The 22,820-nt window shown below is 39.6% G+C and overlaps 1 protein-coding gene across 3 annotated transcripts in view; it reads left to right on the top strand.

Moving 5' to 3' along the window:
* Positions 1-22,820, top strand: part of LOC130692213 (thrombospondin type-1 domain-containing protein 4-like) — a 62,066-nt gene that overhangs the window by 16,976 nt on the left and 22,270 nt on the right. The window contains exons 4-6 of one of the 3 annotated variants that reach the window (XM_059497690.1): positions 3,742-3,913; positions 6,142-6,244; positions 7,156-7,289. In XM_059497690.1, the coding sequence (XP_059353673.1) occupies positions 3,742-3,913; positions 6,142-6,244; positions 7,156-7,289 (409 nt within the window). Of the gene's footprint in view, positions 1-3,741; positions 3,914-5,198; positions 5,269-6,141; positions 6,245-7,155; positions 7,290-16,976; positions 17,131-22,820 lie in introns of those variants that run through there. The other 2 variants (XM_059494092.1, XM_057515291.2) reach the window with 2 other exon arrangements.

Genomic DNA, 22,820 nt, shown 5'->3' with positions numbered 1-22,820 from the left:
CATCACCGCAGTTTAAGTAAAAAAAAAATGATTGGAAACCAAGGTCAGTTTGAAGTGGTGCTGCTGTATACGTCATACGAATGTGCGATGTAAACACGAACGGGGCTTGTCGTCCTGTTTTTTTTCCCATGACTGACATGGTCGCTTTCGCTTGGACAAACTGATTGCAGAGCTCGGCATAACGGCCTGACGTTAAATTCCACAAGAATAAATAGAAAGAAAAAAAAAAAAGAGAAAACGCAGCGTCTGTGCTAATTTTTGATTCGAACGCTGGGGCAACAGACGCAGCCAACGTCACTGAAAATGTGAAATAAGAGAAAACACAGAATAAAAAGAGATCCGGCTTCTCTTTTTTTTTTTAACTTTTAAAAAACTCTATCTTGCTCTCTCTGTCTATCCCTATACTGTACACAACACTCATGATGGTATTTTTATCTGGCTATCTTTTGCCTGGCTGTCGATCGGCATTGCATTGGGCTATATAACCACACAATCCTTTTCGTCGACGAAGATGTTGGCATCCAATTTGGTCTTGGTTGATTGATTTCACGATCGAAATTTGACTATCTCAAAACTTGTCTTGTATATTATAGACACTGTTTCCTATCTTGCATCTATCTCAGCATTTTCAAATAAAAAAATCGAAGGCCCTATAATCTGTGGGGTAATGTTATTTGGCTAAAGATAGACGTTGGAATAATCAAGTGGCTACACGTTAAGTCTAAAACGACCGAATAGTCTGGGGGGTCTGAATTTTCTTACACAATAGCTTAGCCCTCCCATTACGCAGTTGATTGCTTATTGGTTTTCTTTTTGTAGAAATGCCAAGTGGATGATGCACGTGGCATACTACCGTGCGACACATATGTAACATTTGTTGACTTGTTTGTGTCCCTCGCATGCCCTCTCAGCTATACTTTCTTGTTAAACAGTTGCTCCTACGTATATATAGTGACGCACTTTGGTTGGGAAGGTCTGCGTAGGGCCACTGAAACGAACGAAGGGGAGGGAAAGGAGCCACTTGAGCACTTGAGAAAGTGTAGACTCGTTGCTGACTTCAGCGTGAGACTAGACACAAGGAGCAGTTAGCGTTCTCTTGTAACACAGTTCATAATATATTTATTAAAAGCAAAATTCCAATGAAAGGACGACGCGTCATCACTTCTCAGAGTTGAAAGTGTCGACAGTATTTGACCGTGTTGAGACCCCCCTCTCTTGTTTGAACAGCCATTGAGAAAGAAAACAAAAATGAAACACTAAATTCACTAAGTGACCTTGTTTGAACGATAAACAAGAACCCACATAGAGGAGGAAAAAAGCCAGCCATTAAAAAAGCTAATCGACAAAGTATAGAGCGTCATTTTTTCCTATTCGGGATCAAGTTGAACGAACGCGTTGTTTGTTGTTGATCACGAACGGTCAGATGCCAGTGCCTGAAATTTGCGTCTGACACGCACCACCAGCAACACCTTATATTGTAAATATATTCGCTTGGTCTACACTTTAATAGTTATGAACGATGACTGAAATGTGTTGAGCGAATCAAGTTTGTTTTGTTAGACCATTTCAGACTCATTTTCTCGGGCCTGTTTTTTTTTATCATACTAAATGTAACCAACACCCCCGTTTCATCAGCAAGTCAGTCAAGACCACCTATAAAAACCGGCATGGTTCCCTTATTTTCATTCTCGTGAAAATTCTTAACGCCGTCCGCGACACTTGTGTGCTTTCGTGTGTGCGCGCAAAAACTGTTATTATTAGACATGATTCATCACTTGGCTAAGCGCCAAGCCCATTTCATCCGCGGCTCGAACATATACGTTCCTCTATCGGGAGATTGTTTGATCAAGAAGCCCATCATCGGGCCTGAAGGAATTCGCACAAAAAAAGGGACAAGATGTCAAAAGAAGAGCCAGCGGCGGTTTCATAAATAAAATAACTTAAAAAAGAGAGAAAAAAAAAAAAGAGAAAGAGACACATGAGTAAATAAGGAGACGATTGAGCGGATGAGTCAGACACGATAGGCTGAATCGCCGTGTAGCGTGCGATGTCCGAAAGAATCCCAGTTTTCAGAGTTCCAACTGATGATGGAAGACTGTTATTCGGCTCGTTCAATATTATAGACGTAAAGTTTGATGCCATTGGAGTCCACCTTATCGGACTCACGCAGCATCGATCGCCTTGTTTGCTGACAAAACTGCATTCAACCGCCTTTCTTTTAGCTATGGTCTGATGCATGTCGTTTTTATCTCGACTAGAACACACAGGGAAGCAGGAAAAAGAAACACAAAAATTTGAATGTAAAACCAAAGCGAAAAAAAAAGAAAAAAAAAATACGAAACAAAGTTGAAGGTAGAGGGGAATCAGTGGGGGGAGCTTTGAAACATTGGCGTGCAGATGAAGATTAAAATCGTCGTCTAGTGAAAATGTTGAAACACGAAACCATTCCTTCCCATACATGCAATCCCTGTGAGCGCGTAGGTATGTGTGCAGTTGGTGAAGGAGAAAGAAGAGCTCTTTTGCAGCCGCTAGATAGAATCGCGTGATAAAAAAATTCAAAAAATTCCGCTATTCGTACACACCACGTTTTCCTTTTATAGGCCGGCGGAACCCCCCCCCCCCCCCCTCCATGTTATTATAGGCATATGCTATTTGTATCGTACAGCACGTCCATGTTTGGGTGTAACGAAAATCAATGGCAAATATAAACCGGCACTGTAGAAAATAAAAGGAGATGAGGCTATGGAAACACGATTTTTTTTGGGGTATCTAAGATAGATCTTTCTTATCAATGGTTTTTTGGGTTTTGGAACATCAGACCTTGCCCTTCTTTTCTTCCCTTTTTTGTGTGTCTTTGTACAAGTATACAAAGTATTGTACGACTAACCCGCCGAAAGGTAGCCCTCCTGTCATTATTGCCGAATAGAATCAGTCTCGCCTTGTTCACCTTTTCTTTTAAAACCCCAAAAACCTCAAAGAAAACGAATTTTTTTTTGAATTTTAGTATTTATCTATTGTCGTTTTCTTGGGGGTTCTGTGCGCCCGGTCCAGTTAGACTGGGCCATGGGTAGACAGCATTCAATAGTCTGTGACATGTCTGCAAGATGTCATCCGATTGTCAACACACACACACACACACATGTAAAGAAATGAGATCAAATGAATTGACGGGATATTAAAAGTACAAAGAAAGGGGGCTGAGGATCCTTTTTTTAATGTCTGTTTTGGTGCGGCTAAAACGACAGTAAAGAAAAAAAATTGTCCTTGCCGATACATCTTCTTGTTCAACAAAAATGTGTACACACTTTTTGAATCTATTGAACGAATTTTGGGTGGAAAAAAGCGGCAAGATATGACGAGGCCTTGCACGTGCAAACTGGAACACAATAGAGCCCCAAATGTATATTTATACATGTTATATCAATACACATTGTAACTGCCCTATAGCCTTGTATGTATACCGACTGTGAATTTACAGCAGGCAACGAACTCCAGCTGGCCGGTTTGTTCCAAAAAATCAACGCTTTTCCGAGAGAGAGAAAAAAAAGAGGGAAGCCATGATTTTGATGTTGGTCGTAAAAATGGCTCAGAAAGGCCAGGCCGCGGTTGGTCTAGATTTCTTTTATCCAAAACGAAAACGGTCGTGGATGTACAATACGATCGGAGAGTTATGTTTTCCGCCGAGATCGTAAAAATCACTGATGCCCTTATTTGATGTTTGACACCTTTTTGGAATAACAGGCGATCCGTAACGAGATCACCATTGAGGAATAGACGGAGAGCGAGCGACAGCAGCGACGATCTCAACCACTTGAATGCGCTCGATACGACGACAGCCATCAGCGCCAACAGCAGTAGTCGGACAACAGGATGTGTCGGCCTCTACAAACGCTATCACATGTGCAACACACAGGTCAGTGAGTTTTTAAATGATATTTTCCAATTGTATTAATATCCATCCGCATTGTCATCCTAAACAGCTAAAAAAATTTTTTGGGAAAGTAGCATTTAACTAAATAAAATAAATAAATACGTAAACATGTGCTGGATGCGTACAATCCATATACATGGCGGTACACGCAGTGGAATCGAGCCCAAAATTTGCATTTGATTATCGTTTGGAAACTGTATTGGTTTCCCTTCCTGGTGTTAGTTTCTAACTTTCATTAGAGACATCAGGTGGATATTGCCCAAAGGTAGATTTAGCACTACGCTCATAATCAAAAGCGAAATGTGTTTTGATTAAAAAAATGATAATAAATATTTTATGGACAACAAAAAATGAGGCAAACTGGAAATGAGAGACATTGAGGCGCAACGAAGAGTTAGCTAATGTGACTAGGAATAATCGTGAAATATGAGCTGTTGTTTCTTTCATTTTCGTAGTGCATCCCCTTCTTGAGTTGGACGAAGAAGAAAAATGCACACAAATTTGAAAAAAAAACAAACAAACAAAAAAACAAAGCACAGAAAATGAATATTAATGACGATGATCTCCCCCCAAGCTTTATGCAACGTGTGCAGTACTCAGGGATCTGATATCAAATTTTCAATGTCGCCGATGATGCAGCAAAAGTTTATTATGCAGCTTTATTGGTCCTTTTTCCTGCACTTGAGTTTCAGGTTAAGGCCAACTAGCCAAATATAGTCAAACGATTGTTGTTGAAGGTTTATGCATGTTTAGCTGTTTAGAAATTTATTGTTGCGTTCAATTTTTTGTAGGCTATATATAGTCTATACCTCGCCGTTTCGCTTTCCTCTAAAAGTTTGTTTTAAATGCCTCTCAGTTATTTCACATGTTCGGACAAAACGCATTCACACTAGAGTGGCGAGTATTCACGATACTGTGGGGTCAATGAAAGTGTGTGAAAAGCATTCTCATGTATTAGTAGTATAACGGAGTGAATGATTTACAAGGCCATTTCCTTTTCTCAAAAATTTACATTTCTTTTTATATTGGTGTTATTTAATTTCTTTTTTTTACAAATCGTTCCACTTCGCGAACGAATCTCTCTCTATTTCAAACATACAGATTAAAACAATAATAATAATCTCGATCGATTTCGATTCACGAGCGTCTGCTACGACAGACTAGGTCTAATCAGTAGACGTCAATCTCAGGCTTTGGTAATTTAATTGGCAATTTGGCAACGTCATCAAAATTCTCAGGATCCCTTTCCCGGTAGTTGTTTAGTTAGTCAGTGATATGGTGTCCATTGTTCTCCACGTTGTTCTCAGCACCAAAACGAAAATGTGTGGTGCGAATAGGTAAGCCATGTTTCGTATCTGATGTATTTTTTGGCGCCATTTACCTGTACCACGATCATTCAGTTTCTCTAATAGCTATTACAAATTGTATGCACGTAATGGAGAGAATAATCATATATGTGTTGCATAATTGGCACCACATCAGTTGAAGAAAGCAAATGCCTCAAAATGGTATCCATAGGAGGTGTTGTTTTACATTTCAAATGGCAGCCATCTTGCTTGGGTTGAAGAACATATTCGCAATTAGAGAGTTGTTTTGTGTCTTAGTTTCTCTGAATTGCCTGAATAAGCAATTGAAAAGCTCCATATTGAGATGTAGTTGTTTTATCTGGTAATCAGATTCTAAGATTTGTATGATCAATTATTCATCTGTCAACTTACAAAGGGTGTGGGTTGTTTGAAAATCAAATTGCCCAAAGGGGATTAACAATATTGTCTGCCACGATGAACGAGATTTGTTTCGGGAGTCATGAGTCATGCAGGTGTGACAAAACAAACAGCCCACGTCGTCACGCTTGTTTTGTGTGCGTTCAAAACGATGCAGGTGACGTGCATAATTCGCCTTACCGTCTAGTATTTCATTTCTTATTTGCATTTCTCATTTTGACTGCCAAAAATGCGCTGTAATGGGGGGAGAGGTTGGTGGTCGAGTGATACAAAGCAACAGCCATCGTTCGTAAACGTCTCTGTTTATTTCGTTTTGCTTTGTTATCGACAACCAGTGGATTAAACGCCTAAATTCTTTCTGAAAAACCGAGTAAAAATAAAGTGATCAGCAATATCTATGTTATTAAGAAAGAGAAATGGCGCTAAAATAGCCACGAAAAGCATTTGCACATGTGGTAACGTTTTTCGTTTGTTTTCTTTGCACAGGAATGTCCGGCTAGAACACCCGACTTTCGTCAAGCTCAATGTGAATCGTACAACGGCAAGCAATTCATGGGCCGCTACTACATTTGGGAAGCCTACTGGGATGGTACGTACACTGAACTCTTTATTTTTGCATTTCTTCTAACATATGAGCGCCACCAGTGCAGCAATGACTTGGATTGATGATCCGTTGATGGTGTGAAATAACGGAGACAGTGTTGAACGATAAAGCGATCTAATATCGTCGATTCGTGTGGTGGTCGACGAGCCAAACGGAGTAATTAAACCTTGAATGAAGTCATCCGTTTGGCTGCAAACAACATTCACTGACAGGTTCAATCGCATTGGATACTGCTACGCCCGCAGCCGGTCACGAATCTTCCTCATCTGTCTTTTTTGCGGCGTTTCTTCTTTAGCTCGTTTCGCCATCTCAGCAAACGACGTGTTGAAAGACGATCCGTTTTATCCAACTACCATACAGCTAAACACGTTCAAATGGCAGCAGAATTAAATAAGAGAATTATTCCTTTCAAAACAATTTGCGTTTGGGAAATAAAAAGGTGCTGCTCGGAGAGCCATCTAGCGTTTGCTTTAGGTATTTTTACCAAACGAGGATGGATTGTTTTCGATTCACGCTCCTAGAAAGTCGTAACCCCTTCTGACCCTCTCGTCTATAGTACATTCTTGCCCTAGTTCTCATGTGTTTGTAGCTATTTTTGATGAGTAGGTTTTCCATTGGAAAAAAAACAAAACAAATTCAACTGTCTATTGAATTCGATGAAGGATGCTGTCAAGCAATTCGAATCCTTTGACTGCAAACCGACATGTACTCATCCCTTGAGCGTCCTTCTCTTCAATTATGGGCCTTTAGCCTTCTATATAGTTTAATGATAATCTCATCGTTTTACATTAAATACTCCACAGTGTTATCATTTAAATGTCGTAGAAATGAGGGGAAACATTTCCCTCCCCAATTCCTTACCTGTTTTCATTACATTTTTCTTTTTCAATATTCAGCCGAGAATCCCTGCGAGCTGAACTGTCGGGCCTTAACGTTCCGTTTCTACGCTCTGCTCAACAAAACCGTCATCGATGGGACACTGTGCCGGCCAAATGACCCGTCCCGCGTCTGCGTCGCCGGATCGTGCAAGGTAGGAACCGTTCAATTTTCATTCTTCTTCAGCTTTCTATTTACCCCGCTGTTGATATTCGTTCGGTGTGTCATTGACCGGCATACCCATCGACCGTTCATCGCTATCGATGGAGCTGAATTTCAATTTTTTTTTTTTTTGCGCAATCTGTGGAGTGAAAATCGAAACACAAACGATGACTGTGCTGGTTTGTTGTTTTTTTTCGCCGGCTGCTTTCAACGATCCAAATATTGACAGGGACGTAATCTCGTAAACACGGGATACAAGAAGAAAACTCGTTGGTCCGTTCGATTGCAACGAGCAATGGCAAAGCCTCCACCTTTTTATTTTTATTTTCTCCCCTGGTTCATGTCGGGATACCGTCTGTTATCTTTTCCCTGTTTTGGTGCGAGAAAAAAGGTAGTCGTGGGTTCGCGTTCGAAAACGGGTTAGTGAAAAACGATGTCCATTTTGACTGTATATACAGTTTGTTAGGCTACACAAATCGTGTTGTTCTAAGGCTGTTTGTATGTGAAACATACCTCCGTACAAAAAAAAAAGCCGTAAAAACACATTTCCGAGATCGGAAATTCCGCTTGAAAGTTCACCTTTTTGTTTTCTTTCTTAGTATGGCTGCCAAATGCCAGCATTTCTGCTTGTTGTTTATTATGGCACATGCCCTGGCTACCCCCTCTTTTTTCATGTTCCTCCCTAAAACGGAGAATCCCAAAAAGTAGAATAAAATTGTGAAACTAAGAAAAATGAAAAAAAAAAGGGTTAATCACAGGCTATTAGACGTAAATCCTGGTGAACGTTACACCTCTGCTTGGGCCGTAAACAAAAACAGCTGATACTATGTATTTTTCTTTTTTTTTAACATTCCTATTTTTTCCCGTATCTATTTATAGACAGCGACAAAGTAGCGCAAAAGCGAGGAGGGATGTTTAACTGTCAGGTAAAATTGAGGGCGTACGGTAGCCAATTGACTGCAATGCAGTGGGTGGGTCAAGTCGGAAATGTCATGAACTATTACAATGCGTGTTATCTTTGTCGCGGCTTTTTTTTTTTTTTTTTAGCCCCCTCTCCCAGGACAACAGCTGCCTATTGCCCGAGTGTTGAAAAGCGAAACGCCCCACATATTGCGCGATGCTTCCAACCTTTTCGTTTTTTGCCTCACCATCAAATACTAAGAATGCATTGTTAAGAATTTTACTAGATTCTTGTAGGCCTGTTGATGTCAGCATTTCATCGAGTAGCCCCTATAGTCTATTTATAGGGACTTACACGTTATCTTTTTATTCATGCCTCTCTTTTCGGCGCCCCGTTTTGACGATTGAGGAAAAATTTGGGTGTGTTGATCTGATTTCAATGGATGGGAAATGTACGGAAGGGCCAGAGGCAAAGTCAGCGGACATGAATATGTAGGATATATCCTCATTTTGAATGATGCCTGGCGGTCCATATTGCCTCATCTCTTTCGTTTCACACGATCTCATTGTGTAATTGCGAGCAATTGATGGACCGTTTTTCTCTTTCACGACTGTTTTATCCGGCGCTTTGTTATCCCGTTATTACAAGCCAAAGAGGGTGCAGCTTTACGTGTCCAACGCCACGCCTTTCATACCACAGCGGGCCTGGAATTAAACCGGAAAATAATTGGGCATTGATTAGGAACGGCCCATCAAAATTGGAACAATGCCGGATTCTTTTTTCGTTTTTCGTGGTGTTTGATCGCTTACTATTTAAGCATCCTTTTCGAACGTATGCAACGTAGCAAATAATTTTTATTATCCGTCCGTCCTTCCCAATCGTGTCTGAAAAAATAAGTTGTGAGAAATGAAAACGGGACATAACGCAGTCGTTCTGCTCGTGCCAAGTCTTTCTTTTTTCCCCACTGAGTTCTTTTTTGTTTTTATTTCGATCCTTTTTGCTTTTATTCTCGTGTTGTGAAAAAAAAAGGGGGAACGGAATTGTGCGGAACGCAAATCCTCGGCGTGGTAGGAATGAGACAGCTGCGATCTTTAGCGCCGCCCTGGCATGTTGAGAAATTAAGCTTTTTTTTTCTTATTCTCCCGCGACTGTTTTAAAAACTTGGAAATTTCTCCGTCGTACGTGGTCGACCTGGCAGAAGTGACACCGGGTGGCGGCCGGCCGAGAGTTATTGTACAGCAGCTACTTCGCCGAGACTAGCCCCAGTCATAACAATAAATATGGTAATAGCAATAAGAGAGGGGAGGTAGCGGTCTGTGCTGTCCCATTCATTTCAGGATTAAAAGAACTGTGACAAAAGAGGATCATAACGTTCTAGCGTGAAATGGCACGGTCTGTCTGACGCCACTTGAGCGGCGAAGAGGTTTGTCGAACGAGCGATAGATGGTGTCACTGTCGGGACAACAAAAATCCTTGCCCGTTCGGTCGAATTTGTTCGGGTTATTTTCGTTTCCTTGCAATTGGAGGCCGTCGATATGTTTGAATCCAAATACGTCGAACAACGCTGTCATACAAAAGCAATTGGGTTTGATTGTTCTCCGCAAGCCAATCAGCCGAGATCACGAAAGTAATTTAGGAAAAAAGGCTAAGGCGGTATAATTGGTGGTCTCATCGTGGGACTTCTTATTTTATTTTTTTTTTTTGAAGATATAAATCTTTGTTGAAACAAAGTTAACTCAAGTTTTATTTAACGAACTAACAAAAAAAAAAAAAAAAAAAAAGGAGAACAAAAGGCTTAAGAATATTGATTGCGACGAATGATGAACTCCTTTTTTTTTTCCCTATTACTTTGTCAAAGGCCCTTCTGGGTGGGTGTGTTTTCCCATTTCTTTTTTTTTTGTTTTTTTGTTTTTTTGTTTTCTCTGTTCTCTCGCGTGATGTAAGACGATACCGTCGTGAATAATATACGTTGTATGTGCATGTGTTTGTCAGAGTGAAAAAGGGAAAACGAGATCTTTTGGTTAACGAACGCGGGACGATAACACGGCACGCAGACTCTGAACTGAATTAAGCGGCGCGACAATTTCTTCTTATTTTTTTATTTTTTTTTATTTTTACGAAAGAATAATAATAACAAGTCAGCTGTCTTGTCCGACCTTGTAGTCAATTGCCTCTCTTGTTGGCGTTCCTCCGCTTGTTTTGATTGTAGAACATTTTGAGAAAGTAAAGAATAATATTGATGATTTCGATTTGTATCCGCTCCGTGATTTCTCTTTTGAATTTTTCTTCTATTTTTGTTGTTTTTTTTTATCGCTGAATAAGATCGTAGTGTCGTTCTTTGCGCTCACCTCAGCGTCCCATTTAAAAAAAAAAAAAATTTCGGCATCGCCTTCGTCACACGGCATCTTCTCGCCTTGTCGGAATATTTTCGTTATATTTTTATCCAATTTCTTGGGGTAAAAAAAAAGGAAATGAAACTGCTTTTCTTATGCTTTTATTAATTTTTCTTGTCATTTATACTATCGTGCGGGACGGGTAAAATAACGGAAATTGAACTTTAAAAAAAAAAAACTGGTTTCCGATTTTTAAAAAAATTTGAATTTTTGTTTTCTTTCTGGGGGTAGTGGCGCTTGTGGTATCTTGTCGTCGAGTTGCCCGTCAAAGTGGAAAGGAAAGAAGAGAGAGAAGTAGGTTTACGTTGTAAATAAATAAATAAATGCGTCGATAAATATTGGGCAGCTTCAGAAATGTCAGACTTTAGAAGGACCCTCTCTCGAACGAAGTATCTTTCGGCGCTGCCGGTTTCTAAATAAAAATCAGACAGAAAAGAAGGGAAGGCAAAAATTAAAATAAAGAAGAAAAAAAAAATCGATTTCTCGTTCCAGTTTTGCTGCCAGAAAAAGAAAAAAAAAAGATCTTAGAGTGTCATTTGGCAATGATGTATATGTTCGATTTCTATGCATCCGCCGATTCTTTTTTTTTTTTTTTTTTTTTTTTAATTTTATGTTGCTGTTCCGTACACGGATATATTCGCCACGGATTGAAAATGTATTGATAACCAAAAAGGCAATTGAGGAAGACACTCCTTGTAACAAGTATCGAAAATCTCTTTTTTCCTTTTTGTATTTTGCTGGACTGCCCACCCCCCCCCCCCCATCTTTCCGACTATCTCTCCTGCATGTCTCCCTTATTTGGTTCGATGTCTGCATCAACTGCACGCGGTCGTTCTCATCCGTTTTGCGCCCGTTGGCGAAATGCTCCGCTCACCACGTGAATCACCGTCTGGTTCGACGAAAAATGTTAAATAAATAATAAACGTGACGGCGTTTATGGTGACTTCATCCTCCAACACACAAGACGAGCTCTCTCTCTCTTTTTCTTTTTAATGTATGTATGCGTATACCTCCCGAAAGTGTATTTTTCAAATATTTTTATTTATTTATTTTTTCCTGTCGCGGCGTCGTCGCTAGCGGCGCTTTTTTTTTTATCAACCGCGGCGGATTAGTCTTCCCTTTACTTAAGTCGAGAAAAAAAAAAAAAAAAAGAAAAGATTTTATTTTTTTTTATCGACCAGCGGATTTCCGCAGTGAATTCAATGCGTTGGGCGACATCACGCAATGCCGCCAATATTCACGACCGCTACCAGTGACGAATTCCTCATTTGATTCCAACTTGCGTGTTTTGAAAAGTCACATTTCTTTTTTCATTTTTGTTTTGATTTGAAAACAAAAATAGCGAGAAAAAGGGACACGTCATACGTGAATGACGACAGAGGTATCTGAAATGCGTTGTGTGTTTTTTTTGGGCTTGACGAACGGCGTTTGTTCGAGATGCTTTTTATAGGATTCGCGTAGTGGTGCACGTTGCCAAGCGTTTTATTGTTATTATTATTATTTTATTTTATTTTTTTTTTTAAAGCTTATTTCTTTGATGTCCCAATCAATTTTTGTCGCGCCCACGTTTATAACTTCTGTTACCTCTTGAGAGCGCCCCACTGGGGGTGGTGTCGACTGTGAGCAAAAAGGAGGGAACCGTGGAACGAATTATTTCATTTCTTTTTCTTTTCTCTGTTTCGCCTATTTGGTATGCAGCGGCCGCTTGACTCAAACCAAATGACCCGAACGTTTTTCTTTTGTTTTGTTTTTTTTGTCTTTTTTTTTTAGTGTATATTCGTTTTTGAATGATCGAAAAGAAATAAGGAAAGATGAAAAATTGAGCGACGACGAAAACCTTATTTGAATAAGTTGACACAATGAACATTAAAAAAAAAATCGAGCGAAATAAAAGAAAAGAAAAAAAAAGAGGCCAAGAATCCCAGAAATGATCTAACTCGCTACCCGCCATTTTAGGGAGGATGATGCCCCGTGTCTCCGCTTTTCTCTCTCTTATAAAATGATTTATGATTCATTTCGTCTGACGTAAAAAAAGTGAAGAAATACTACCGTTGCTACTATCCGACTGCCAGACGCTCCAAAATACGAAACAACAAACCTTCTCGAAAAAAAACAACAAAAAATGTGCCGAGCGTACGGAAGTAAACAGCGTCCAAAGAAAAAAGATTTTCACTCGACTTTGTTTTTGTTTTTCTCTCCCCTTTTTATTTTTAAATTTCTGGTGGATTTCAATATTTTTCTCATTGAAGGTCGATGGCAAGTAAATTCTTTCATCTTACCACACACACAAAAAAAAAATACGGATATTAAATCTATCAAACATTTCTTTTTTTTTTTTTTAACGAGATAAACGACAACACGCGGTTTTTCTCGTTTACTTTTCGGTTCTTGTTTTTTTTTTTTTTTCGTTTTTCCCGTCCACTTTTCATCCGGAGTGGAAAAAGGATCCGCGTCATCGCTTGGATACTTGATACGATTGAAGAGTTCAAGTTCCTGCTTTGCTGATTTTTTCTCTCTTTTTTTATTTTTTATTATTCAATTCAAATTAAAAATTTTTTTTTGCCGCTTTAAACGAATTTGAGTTTCAAAAAATGTTCAGCTCCACACACATTTTTTAAATTCAATGAACTCTGTACGATTTCCTTCCCGTGAGCTTGTACGAGATCGAGCGTGAATAACATCGTCGTTGGCTGCCGCCACCAACGCGCCACCGTCGCCTTTTGCTTTTTCGGGGTTGGACTTTCGGCCGGGCCCAAGTTTCTTTCATTTCAGTGTACGGCTGCGTTTGCGTGCGTTCGCCCGCGTCTCTCTTCTCTCGGTGCTTTATTTCTATTTGTTTTTTTACACGTCTCTCTTTGCCCTTCTAAATAGCTGCTGTGTTGTGTGCGGGGATGATCATCCAATCCTTTTGCTCTTGGCACTTGTTAAAGGCACTTTGAAGGGACTAGGCAAAAAAGAATTTTTTTTTTTACCTTGTAGCCACTCTCACTTCAGTAGAGCGCGAGAGAGAGGAAAAAGAGCGTGCCAATGTTGGACTGGCCGTCAGTGTGACACCGGCTCGTGTCGTGTTCAGACTTCGCGTTTGTTGCGGGGTGCTTTGGCTGAGTTTGGGTAGTTTTGTTTGTTAGCAAGCTCGTAAAACTGTGAGAGATTCGAATCGGCCGTGTTGGTGTTCGCTTTCATATATTTCCGCACACGTTTATCTCCCATCGTCTTTTTGTCGTATCGAAGCGTTTCGTCGGTCGTCGTGGATATTGTCCATCAACTTGAAACAACTTTCGATTGTTTTTTTCTTGTTATTTCTTGCGGTAAAAAACAAATTTTTATTTTATTGTGTATTTTCGTAAGTAAAAAAGGTTTAATTGATTCGTTCGGAAAAGAACAACAGCAAAACAAAAAATGCCTTGGCAGCGATTGAATGGAATTGTTTCCTCATGTGAAGAAATTGTGTCTGGCATTATCTGGCTCACTTCTCCGTAGCTTGTCTTTCTCGTTCTTGGCCTCCTTTTTTCTTATTTGTGTTGTTGTTTGTGGGCATACTCGAGTGCTGTATTATAACCCAAGCTGACAACTCAAAAGCAATGCGTTCGTTCTTCATACCACACCAAACAGCCACACACACACACACACACACATAGCTGTCAACAACCAGTTGGCCAGCCATTCCGAGGGTTGCGCAATGAGAGTAAAAAAAAAAATTCAGGGGGCGAGAAAGAAAAGAAGAAAAAAACGTTATACTTCACGCTCGTCTTTCGCTCTGTCTGTCGACAGATATTTAGAAGAAAAAAATTCCTCACGTATTTGTATTAGGAATAAATTGAAATTCGGAATCTCTTTTGAAAAGATTATTCCCAATTTCAGAAAGCGAACGATGAAAGTCAAGGTGCGAGTTTCCATTTTGCTTCTCTTTAAACGTTTTCTTGGTTGTCGTCCACCTTGACCCTTGACGGGAGTTGCTTAAGAAGAGCGTGGGTAGTAGTCGTATATTGAGAAAGAGGAATGTCTAAGGTGGGGTTATGGTTAGGCACTGGGCGAAACAAAAATGGGTGATGAGCAAAAGCCTTGTGCTAGCTGCCGCTGTTATCATCAGACACACGAAGAGGGGCTATATAACTCCCGCTACTGGCATGGTATACCCTCTTACACGCACATTCGGCCGGCTATATCTTGCGTTTGCGTATGTCCGTTGCACCTGGAAAAAGCCATCAGCAGATGAGGTGAGAGAAAAAGAACCGAAATCTGAACGCGGAGGGGATGTTATTTTTTTTTTTTTTTGTTTTGTTTTGTTTTGATTTCTTTATCTAACGAAGAGAGAAAACAATAAAAAGATGGCCACGGGAGTGAGTCGTCCTATTATCAAAACTGCCCGGGATGTATAGCCGGAGACGTTGTTCCTTTAACTTCTCGTTTTCCTTTTTTTTTTTTTTTTTTTTTTTTTTTTTTTATATTCATTCTTATTTTCTTTTCGATGTCGTTTAACAGTGGAAGATTTGATTTTCAAGACATTTTTCTTCTTTATTTATTTTTTTTTTCTCAAGTCGCGTCGTGATACTATCCTTTGTCTTCGTGTCTAAAATACCTTCATTTAGTACAGTGTCAAGAAAATAGAGAAAACGAAAGAAAAGAAAAAAAAAAAAAGGGAAAAGAGAAAGAGATAGAAGGGAGCCCATTTTCTCCCTCTTTATTTGCTGTCACTGACTAACACGCCCGTCACTTGCTCCTATCCCTGTCGTCCCTATCCTGGCGCTATTGCGTGTTGTGTTGCGGCTATAACATCCCCTCATTGACTTCTATTAGGTTTTCTGTGGTGTGTGTGTGTGTGTGTGGTGTGTGGGGGCCTCACGAGATGAACTTTCTGGGTGTGTGTTCGTGTTTTGTTTTTGTTTTTTTATTATTTTTTTTTTTTTTCATCTTCCCTTTTGGAAAAAGGAAATAATCGTTGTCTAGTGGGTTATCATCCTTTAGCTCCGAGGGCTTCCCCATCATAAATAGTTCGAGTCGATTTTCTTTTCTTTTTTTTTTTTTTTTCACTGTAGACATACGGAGGAAGTTTTTCTTTTGTTTTTCCTCACATCACTCGTTTACCCTACCACCTCATCGTGATAGGCCTATCAATCGAGAAGAATTGAAAGGCCGGTGCTATAGAAACAATCAAAAATAAAGTGGGCCATGGGCAATGCCCCAGAAAACTTTTTACGGGTGAACGAAAAGGGAGGATGTGTAAAGGGAAGAAGACAAAAAGAAAAAGAAAAAAAAAAACCCGTTCATCAGAAAAGAATTGTTCTTTACATTAAATTTAGTTTTTCTTTTGGTTTTTCGGGTGAGAAAGGCAGAAATAATAATCGTTCAAACGAACGAACGAGCGAGTGAACGAAGTGGAGCCATCTGATCTATTGGCCCCGAAGGGCAAGATGAGGTTGGTTGGAAGGACGAGTTGACCTGAGAGAGAAACGAGAATCGACTTATCCTCACTTTATTCTATTTTTTTTCTCTCGTTCAATTGGGATCACAATCATTTTTTCGTGGCAACCACTTTTTTTTTTGTTATGAAAACATGTAACGAAAATGAAAGAGCCGTTACCTTTTATCAATTCATTTGCGAGCAGCTTTCAAATTGAATCCGATTCGCTTGCGTATAGTTGTAACACGAATGAGATGAAGACGAAAGCCCGAGAAGAGAAAGACAAGCAGGGGATATGTTAAAAAAAAAAAAAAAAAAAAAAAAAATGATCGTCGTCGTAGATTTTTAAGTTTTGCTGTCGTCTCTTAGTTGTAATGTCTTTAAATTTCTCCCTTTTATTTTTACCATTTTTATTTTTATTTTTTTTCCTCTGTGTCTATTTGTTTATGATGAAGGCCAGGATCTAAATCGTTTGGAATCAACCGCGCTCGTTCCCCTTTTTTTTTTTTTTTCCCCCCTTTACGTACTTATGTGAACGTCGTCGGGACGGATCGTGTTTCCATCACCTGTGTGTGTCCAGCTTTGGACCGACATTCAACTGTTGTAGTCTCAAAAAGAATTTTTCTTTCTTTTTTCAAAGAAGAAATTCTGAAAAAGTAAAGAAAAAAGAGGGACTGTTATTGGGGTTGTGTGTTGTGCACGCGTTTTCTTCAGCCTGACGAAACAACAGGCACACACGAAGAAAAAAAAAAGGGTGTCGTCCCGTCGTGCGCTGGAATTCTTTCGCCTCTCTTAAAGAAAAAAGAGAAACAAAATTTATTTAAGAAAACGAAAAGTGGGGTAGTTACGTCGCCCCTGTCCCGTGTTTTGATTGCGACTGCTGTGCTACGTTTATAAATAGCGCTAAACGAGACACTGCCTGACTTTCTGAACCCGTTGTCGTCAAGACTTTCGTGATTTTCTACAGCAAAAATAAAAATCAAACAAAAATAAAAGGTGAAAATTTGCGTGAAAAACAAGAATGGCGTCACCGTTGCTACCGACTCGCAAACGAATTTGGTTCGGCAAGTTCACCGCCACTTCGGCGTTGACGACCAACACCCTGAGGACGATGTCGCTGCTCTTAATCTTGATCTTGGTGAGTTTTTGTTTTGTTTTGTTTTTTTTTTTTTTTTTTTTTTTTTTTTTTTTTTGCATTCGGCTGTTAGCGCCATCTTTGCTTTTTTCGGGAGTCGAGACGGAGCGGTACTTTATGGCTCCCTATTATCTTTATTTTTTTTTTTTTTCCGCGCGCCCTTAAACTCAATATCCTCTTGTTTTTCTTTAACAAGTTTTTATTATCTGAAATTGTGTGGTCCATCCGTTTCGGTCCATTTTCAATCGTAAATGGCTGTTCCAGTGACCTTCGCCCTGTCACTGGCACCTGCTTATCGTGCAGTGCGGTCTCGTCGCTTTCGTTCGCGTCCAACAAGTCGTTTAAAACGGATATCTTCCGCCCATTTTTTTTTTTTTAACGTAACGATCTGCTGTTTTGGGAATCTTTGCTCGTGTTCGTTTATGCAGCTCATCCTTGTATTTTTTTTTTTTGTGTGTGTGTGTGTGTGTGTGTGTGAAAGAGATAAACATGGAAGGAAAACTTTGACACGCGCGTGAAAAAAAAAAGCGTAGGGATTGCTGACACATCGTTAATGTCGTGGATCAAAACCGTCACACGCGTTTAGCGTTTATGGCGCGTTGAGCGTGTGCCTAAAAGTATTGGGTTTAGGAAAGGAAAAAAGGGACAGTCCGGAAGGGATTTCCTCTCTCATTCCTTCGTGATGGTCGTTAAAAAAAAAATCTGCGGTTGCGGCAGCCACGCGGCGGTCGGTCCAAAGTGTGCGACCAAACACTTTCTAATATCGCTCGTAACATTAGGAAATCAAAATGTTTGAATAAAAAAAAAAATGTTTTTTTTTTTTTTTTTTTTTTTTAAAGGAAACAGGTGGGGTATACATTTTATCGCCATCACCCAAAAACAGCCGCAATAAAACATTTTTTTTTTCCTAAGAAATTGTCGGGATCTTTTCTCAATCCTTCCCCTCATTTTTCCCCTTGGAAAAAGCAGATTATTTACATTGGATTCGCCGCTCTTCTTTTTTTTTTTTTTTTTTCGAATTAGTCGCGCCATGGACCATTTCTTTATTATGATTATTATTATTATTTTTAAAACTTCTTTTTTCACGATGGACGTCATTGAAACGCTGAACGTGTGACACGTGTAAAAATGAGAGCCCAGGCGCATTCCTCCCGACACCGGTTCTCCTATCACCCTTCGTTCGGTGCTGCTGTTTGGGGGTATCCGTTTCGGTTCTTTTTATAGCAACACAGCGTGTCGACATCGCAACTTCCAATTTTTTTTTTTTTTTTTTTTCTCTCCGTAGGTTAAACAAATGTTGCATTCAATTTTTTGCCTTTACTTTTATTCAATCTTGCCATTTACGTGGCAAGAAAATACCTTTGAGGGCGGAGGGGAGCTTTTGACTTGTCTATCGTGACATGCAGCGCGCATACCTGTGTTAAAAAAACACGCAGGTGGGACACTCTACACGATGACGTACCGCATACAGTATAACGTGGGTGTATGTATGTGCAGAGAACCGGTTCCCCCATCTTTCAAATTTTCAACCCGTTTCCTCCCCGAAAAAAAAAAAAAAAGAACTTTCCCAACTGGATTTTTCACGCGTGCTCGCTCTCGCCAGCGTGCCAGTTTTTACTCTTTGAATATGAGCTTAATCCGCTGGAATGGGCTGTCGCTCCGTCCGCCATTTGACAGACGGCGCGTCCATTTCTCTTTCGTACTGGACATACATTGTTGACCCTCTTTTTTTTTTTTTTTTTTTTTTTTTTCCTCCCCTCTCTCCTTAACGTGTTCTATTGAAAAGTGCGAGAAAAATTGAATAGAATGAATAGCACCATTTTTGAAGGACTACAGCTTGTACTTTTTTTTTTTTTTTTTTTCTCTAGCGACAGGCGAATGTAGTCCGTCTGTTTCAATTCGGGCAAAATTGGGACAACTGTTGTGAGGCTATTTCTGTTTTTAAACAAAATTGTGATGATTCATGATTATGATATCGGAAGAGCGTCGAGTTGGGAATCTGTAGCATCTGTTTCACCTTTCAACCGCTTACGTAATCTACACATTGTAGCAACGGAAAGAGACAAAGCCCCATCACTTAAAGCATTTGGCTTTTTAGCTTTCTTTTTGTTTTACCCTTTTCTTCTCTGGTGCTGATGGGTCTGCCCGATCTCCGTTCGTGCCCATATTTTTTCTTTTTTTTCCGACTCGATTTTTCATCCTTCACTTTGCACCGCACAGACTTGAAAGATAGCAGGAGCAAGCCAAAATAAAATTTAAAGAATGCCTTTTTTTTTTTCTCCTTCTATTCGCTGGCCGTTATGTCTTTTTTAGGGAAAAAAAAAGCAAAACAAAAACAAAGTCAGTTGGGTCCGTTTTGGATTTGACAGACGCCCAGTCGCTCTATTAGCTTCAGGCTGCGGATTACCAAAACTGTCCGTTTTCTTTTTTTTTTTCTTTTTTTTTTTTTTTCTTTTTTTTTAGACTTGCACTGAAAACAACTTAAAATGAGGAAATGTGTGTGTTGTTTTTTTTTTTTCGTGTTGTATGGTGATAACATATAACGGCCCGTGAACCGTAATGTTATTCGAGGAATATGGTCATGTCAGACGATCGGTTCAAATAAAAAGAATGTTGATCAGGTAAAAATGGGCAACAATGCTCCGCGATGTAAAAAATGCGCTTAAACGATTGTTTCACATTTGAACTGGATTAAAAGGAGAACACAAAAAATGGGAGGGCTCAGCGTTTCGAAATGGCACGGCGACGTGACGAGTCCAAAAAAAAAAAAAAAAATGTTAATAGTTCCGACACCCAGCTGTTCCGGCAGAGGGGACTGCCGGCCTATAACAAAATATTTCGTAGACCACCAAAGGTGGGGGTAGACCCTGTACTATAACGACGCCCAGCAAACGAAGAAGGAAAAAAAAAAAAAAAAAAAAAAAAAAAAGAATCATCAATATGATTGTTAATCGAGTTGTGTAGTGCAACCAAAATTTGTTACGCTCTTCAACGCTTCGATCCCCCCCCCCCCCCCCAAAAAAAAAAAGACATTATAAATTCAAGATTTTCTTTACCCAAAAAATAAATGATTCCCTGGCCACGATTGTTACGTCTGGACAACCAAAGTCACGTACCTTTTTGGTTTGTCCTTTCGTGACGTGATTAATGAAGAAGTAGCGATGATTACCATACCGATCTTTATCGCTCATTAGCTAAGCTGACACCGAACAAAGTCGCCTTAAAGTCGTTTTTTTTTTCGGGGGACTGCCCAGGAGCGTTGGCACAACACCAGTTTGTTTTGTCATCATCGGATTCTTTTTCTTTAAAAAACAAAAAAAAAAAAAAACAAAAAAAAAAATCGAATAGTTGGTACCTGATGGCCTTCGGCCATGTACGATAATTCATCGTCGAAGACGACAGACCCAACTGAGCAGCTAGAGAAAGATTACTGGCTGTCTTTTGGCCGATAAATATTGGCGCAGGTTGTTGGTCAGCTTCAAATTAAATATGCGCATAATTTCATTTATTTCATTTTTTTTTTTTCCTCCTTTCCTTCTCCCATCACAAAACGCTCTTCTGGACAGACGTGGCAGAAGCAGCGGCTTGTCTTATATGGCGAATGCACATCAAAACATCTTTTCGTGGCTTGCATCTGTTTAAAAAAAAAGGAAAAAAAAAAAAAAAAAAGGACGAAAACATCTTGGACGAAGAAAGAAAAATTTTTTTTTTTTTTTCATTCTTTTTATTTTTTGCTGCTTGTTCTCCTTTCGGAAACAAGAAGATCAAGTGTGTATGTCTGCCATTATTTATACACACGTATTGACTAAGGATGAGGGAAAACCCACCTCCTCTTTTTTTTTTTTTTGTTGTTGTTGTTGGGGGAGGCGCCACGTTGAGCAGAATTTTTTATTTGTATCTATCGTGAACACAAAAGATGCTGCAAGATGCCAAAAAGAAGAAAAAAAAAATGAAATAAAAGCCGGGAATATTGGCCGGCAGATGAGCGGGAAAGCTACGATCGTATAACTACCCAGCCTATCCGAGTGTGTGTGTGTGTGTGTGAGCCATGTAGTTTTTTTTTTTGTATGACTCACGCGTTCAGCCTTCAATCCCCGCATAAGTGTTGTCTCGATACCTATGCAAATAGAGAGATTTATATTTTTTTATATTGGAATTTTGCGGCAGAAGCAAAAAAAAAAAAAATAAAATTCCTCTTTGTATGAGCGCAGACATAGTGAAGAGATGAGTAACATTTTGATCCGAATCTCACTGGCCACTCCTTTCGTTTGTTCCGTATTTTTTTTTTTCTTTTCCCTCTCTTTTTTGTTGTTGACCGAAGCCCTTTGAAAAAAAAAAAAAGGCTATTTTTTTTAAAATATTCTTATATATTTATGTTTGTGGTTGCGTTCGTATAGGGGGGGAGGGGAGGGCTGTGTAGACGCGGTCAATCGTGCAAGCCATAGATCTCGTGGCATGTTGTTGACTTTGAAGCGTTGGCATCTATAAAATATACATAAATAAATGTGTAAATAAATGCAAGGGGATTCGTATCTATAGGGCTTCTTTAGTGTCTAAATCAAAAGTCGTAAAGTAAAACCCGCATGCTTTCTGGTCCTCTCCACATTTCTACTCTCACTTTTCAGTTGTACCAGCTTGAAGAAGGCAAGGAAAGGGAAAAAAGAAAAACAGAAATATTTATTTTATACTCACTATGCCGTCTTGAGATATAGCTACAAGATAGATAGCAATCGACACATTTCCCCTCTATTTTATGTCCCTTTTATTTGGTTCCGTCCGTGACTGCCATTTCGACCACAACAGTATCGTGTAGGCCTTTCGTTTTTTTTTTGTTTTTTTTCTTATTTAAATAATAGTAATAATAGCCATTGGCTGTAGCCTCTTTGGATTAATGGATTCAAGCCGGTTACTTGTGTTTGTTTTCTCGAAAAAACAAAACAAAAACAAAACACGATTCCCGTAGCGATTTGATGCGCTGTGTTCTACTCAATGGTTTTTTTTCTTTCCGCTTTTTTGTTCACAACTCGAGCTTGCTTTTTCTTTTTTCGAACTGGCGCATGTTGATGCATACCCATAAGTAGAAAGAAAGACAATTGAAGATAAAAAAAAAAAAAATTGTAGGGACGTAGGAGAAAAGGCGGTCAAACGATATAAAGACATCCATCTGAAGCTCTATCCCTTTATTTGGTCATTGTTGCTTGTTGTGCGTGAGTTTTGTGTGCTGTACTACATGCCTTTTTGGACGCTGGCGCACGGTGGGGGCAAAAAGATGGGAGGAGAGGTCAAATGTGAAAGAGGATTCCAATCGTTACGGAAAAAAGAAAGAGAGAGAGAGAGAGAGAAAGAGAGAAAAAAAAGAGAGGAGAAGAATGAAGGAACTAATAAAGAATGAGTGCTTTTAAAAAGGCTGTGTAACTGCTCTATGTTACACAAGTACGCACAGCCAATGAGCCGAGAGTGTGTGTGTGTGTGTGTGTGTATGCCTACATGACCAAGGTCTCGGAAAGAAGAAAAGAAAGGGTGGAATGTTTGTCGTGTGTAACTCCCCTACAACCATCGGAAGCTTTTAGCGTTCGTGGCGGTTCCATTTTCTTTTGATAAAAAAAAAAAAAAAAAAAAAGAACGACGGCGACGACCCTATTTGATTGTACGAATGGCATCGACAGAAAGGAGGGAAATGGGGTGCTACTTAA

Source organism: Daphnia carinata, chromosome 1, assembly GCF_022539665.2.
Source record: "Daphnia carinata strain CSIRO-1 chromosome 1, CSIRO_AGI_Dcar_HiC_V3, whole genome shotgun sequence".
NCBI classification, from domain to species: Eukaryota; Metazoa; Arthropoda; class Branchiopoda; order Diplostraca; family Daphniidae; genus Daphnia; species Daphnia carinata.
The sequence above is the reverse complement of the archived record's forward strand: the minus strand, read 5'-3'. Positions and strand labels throughout refer to the sequence as shown.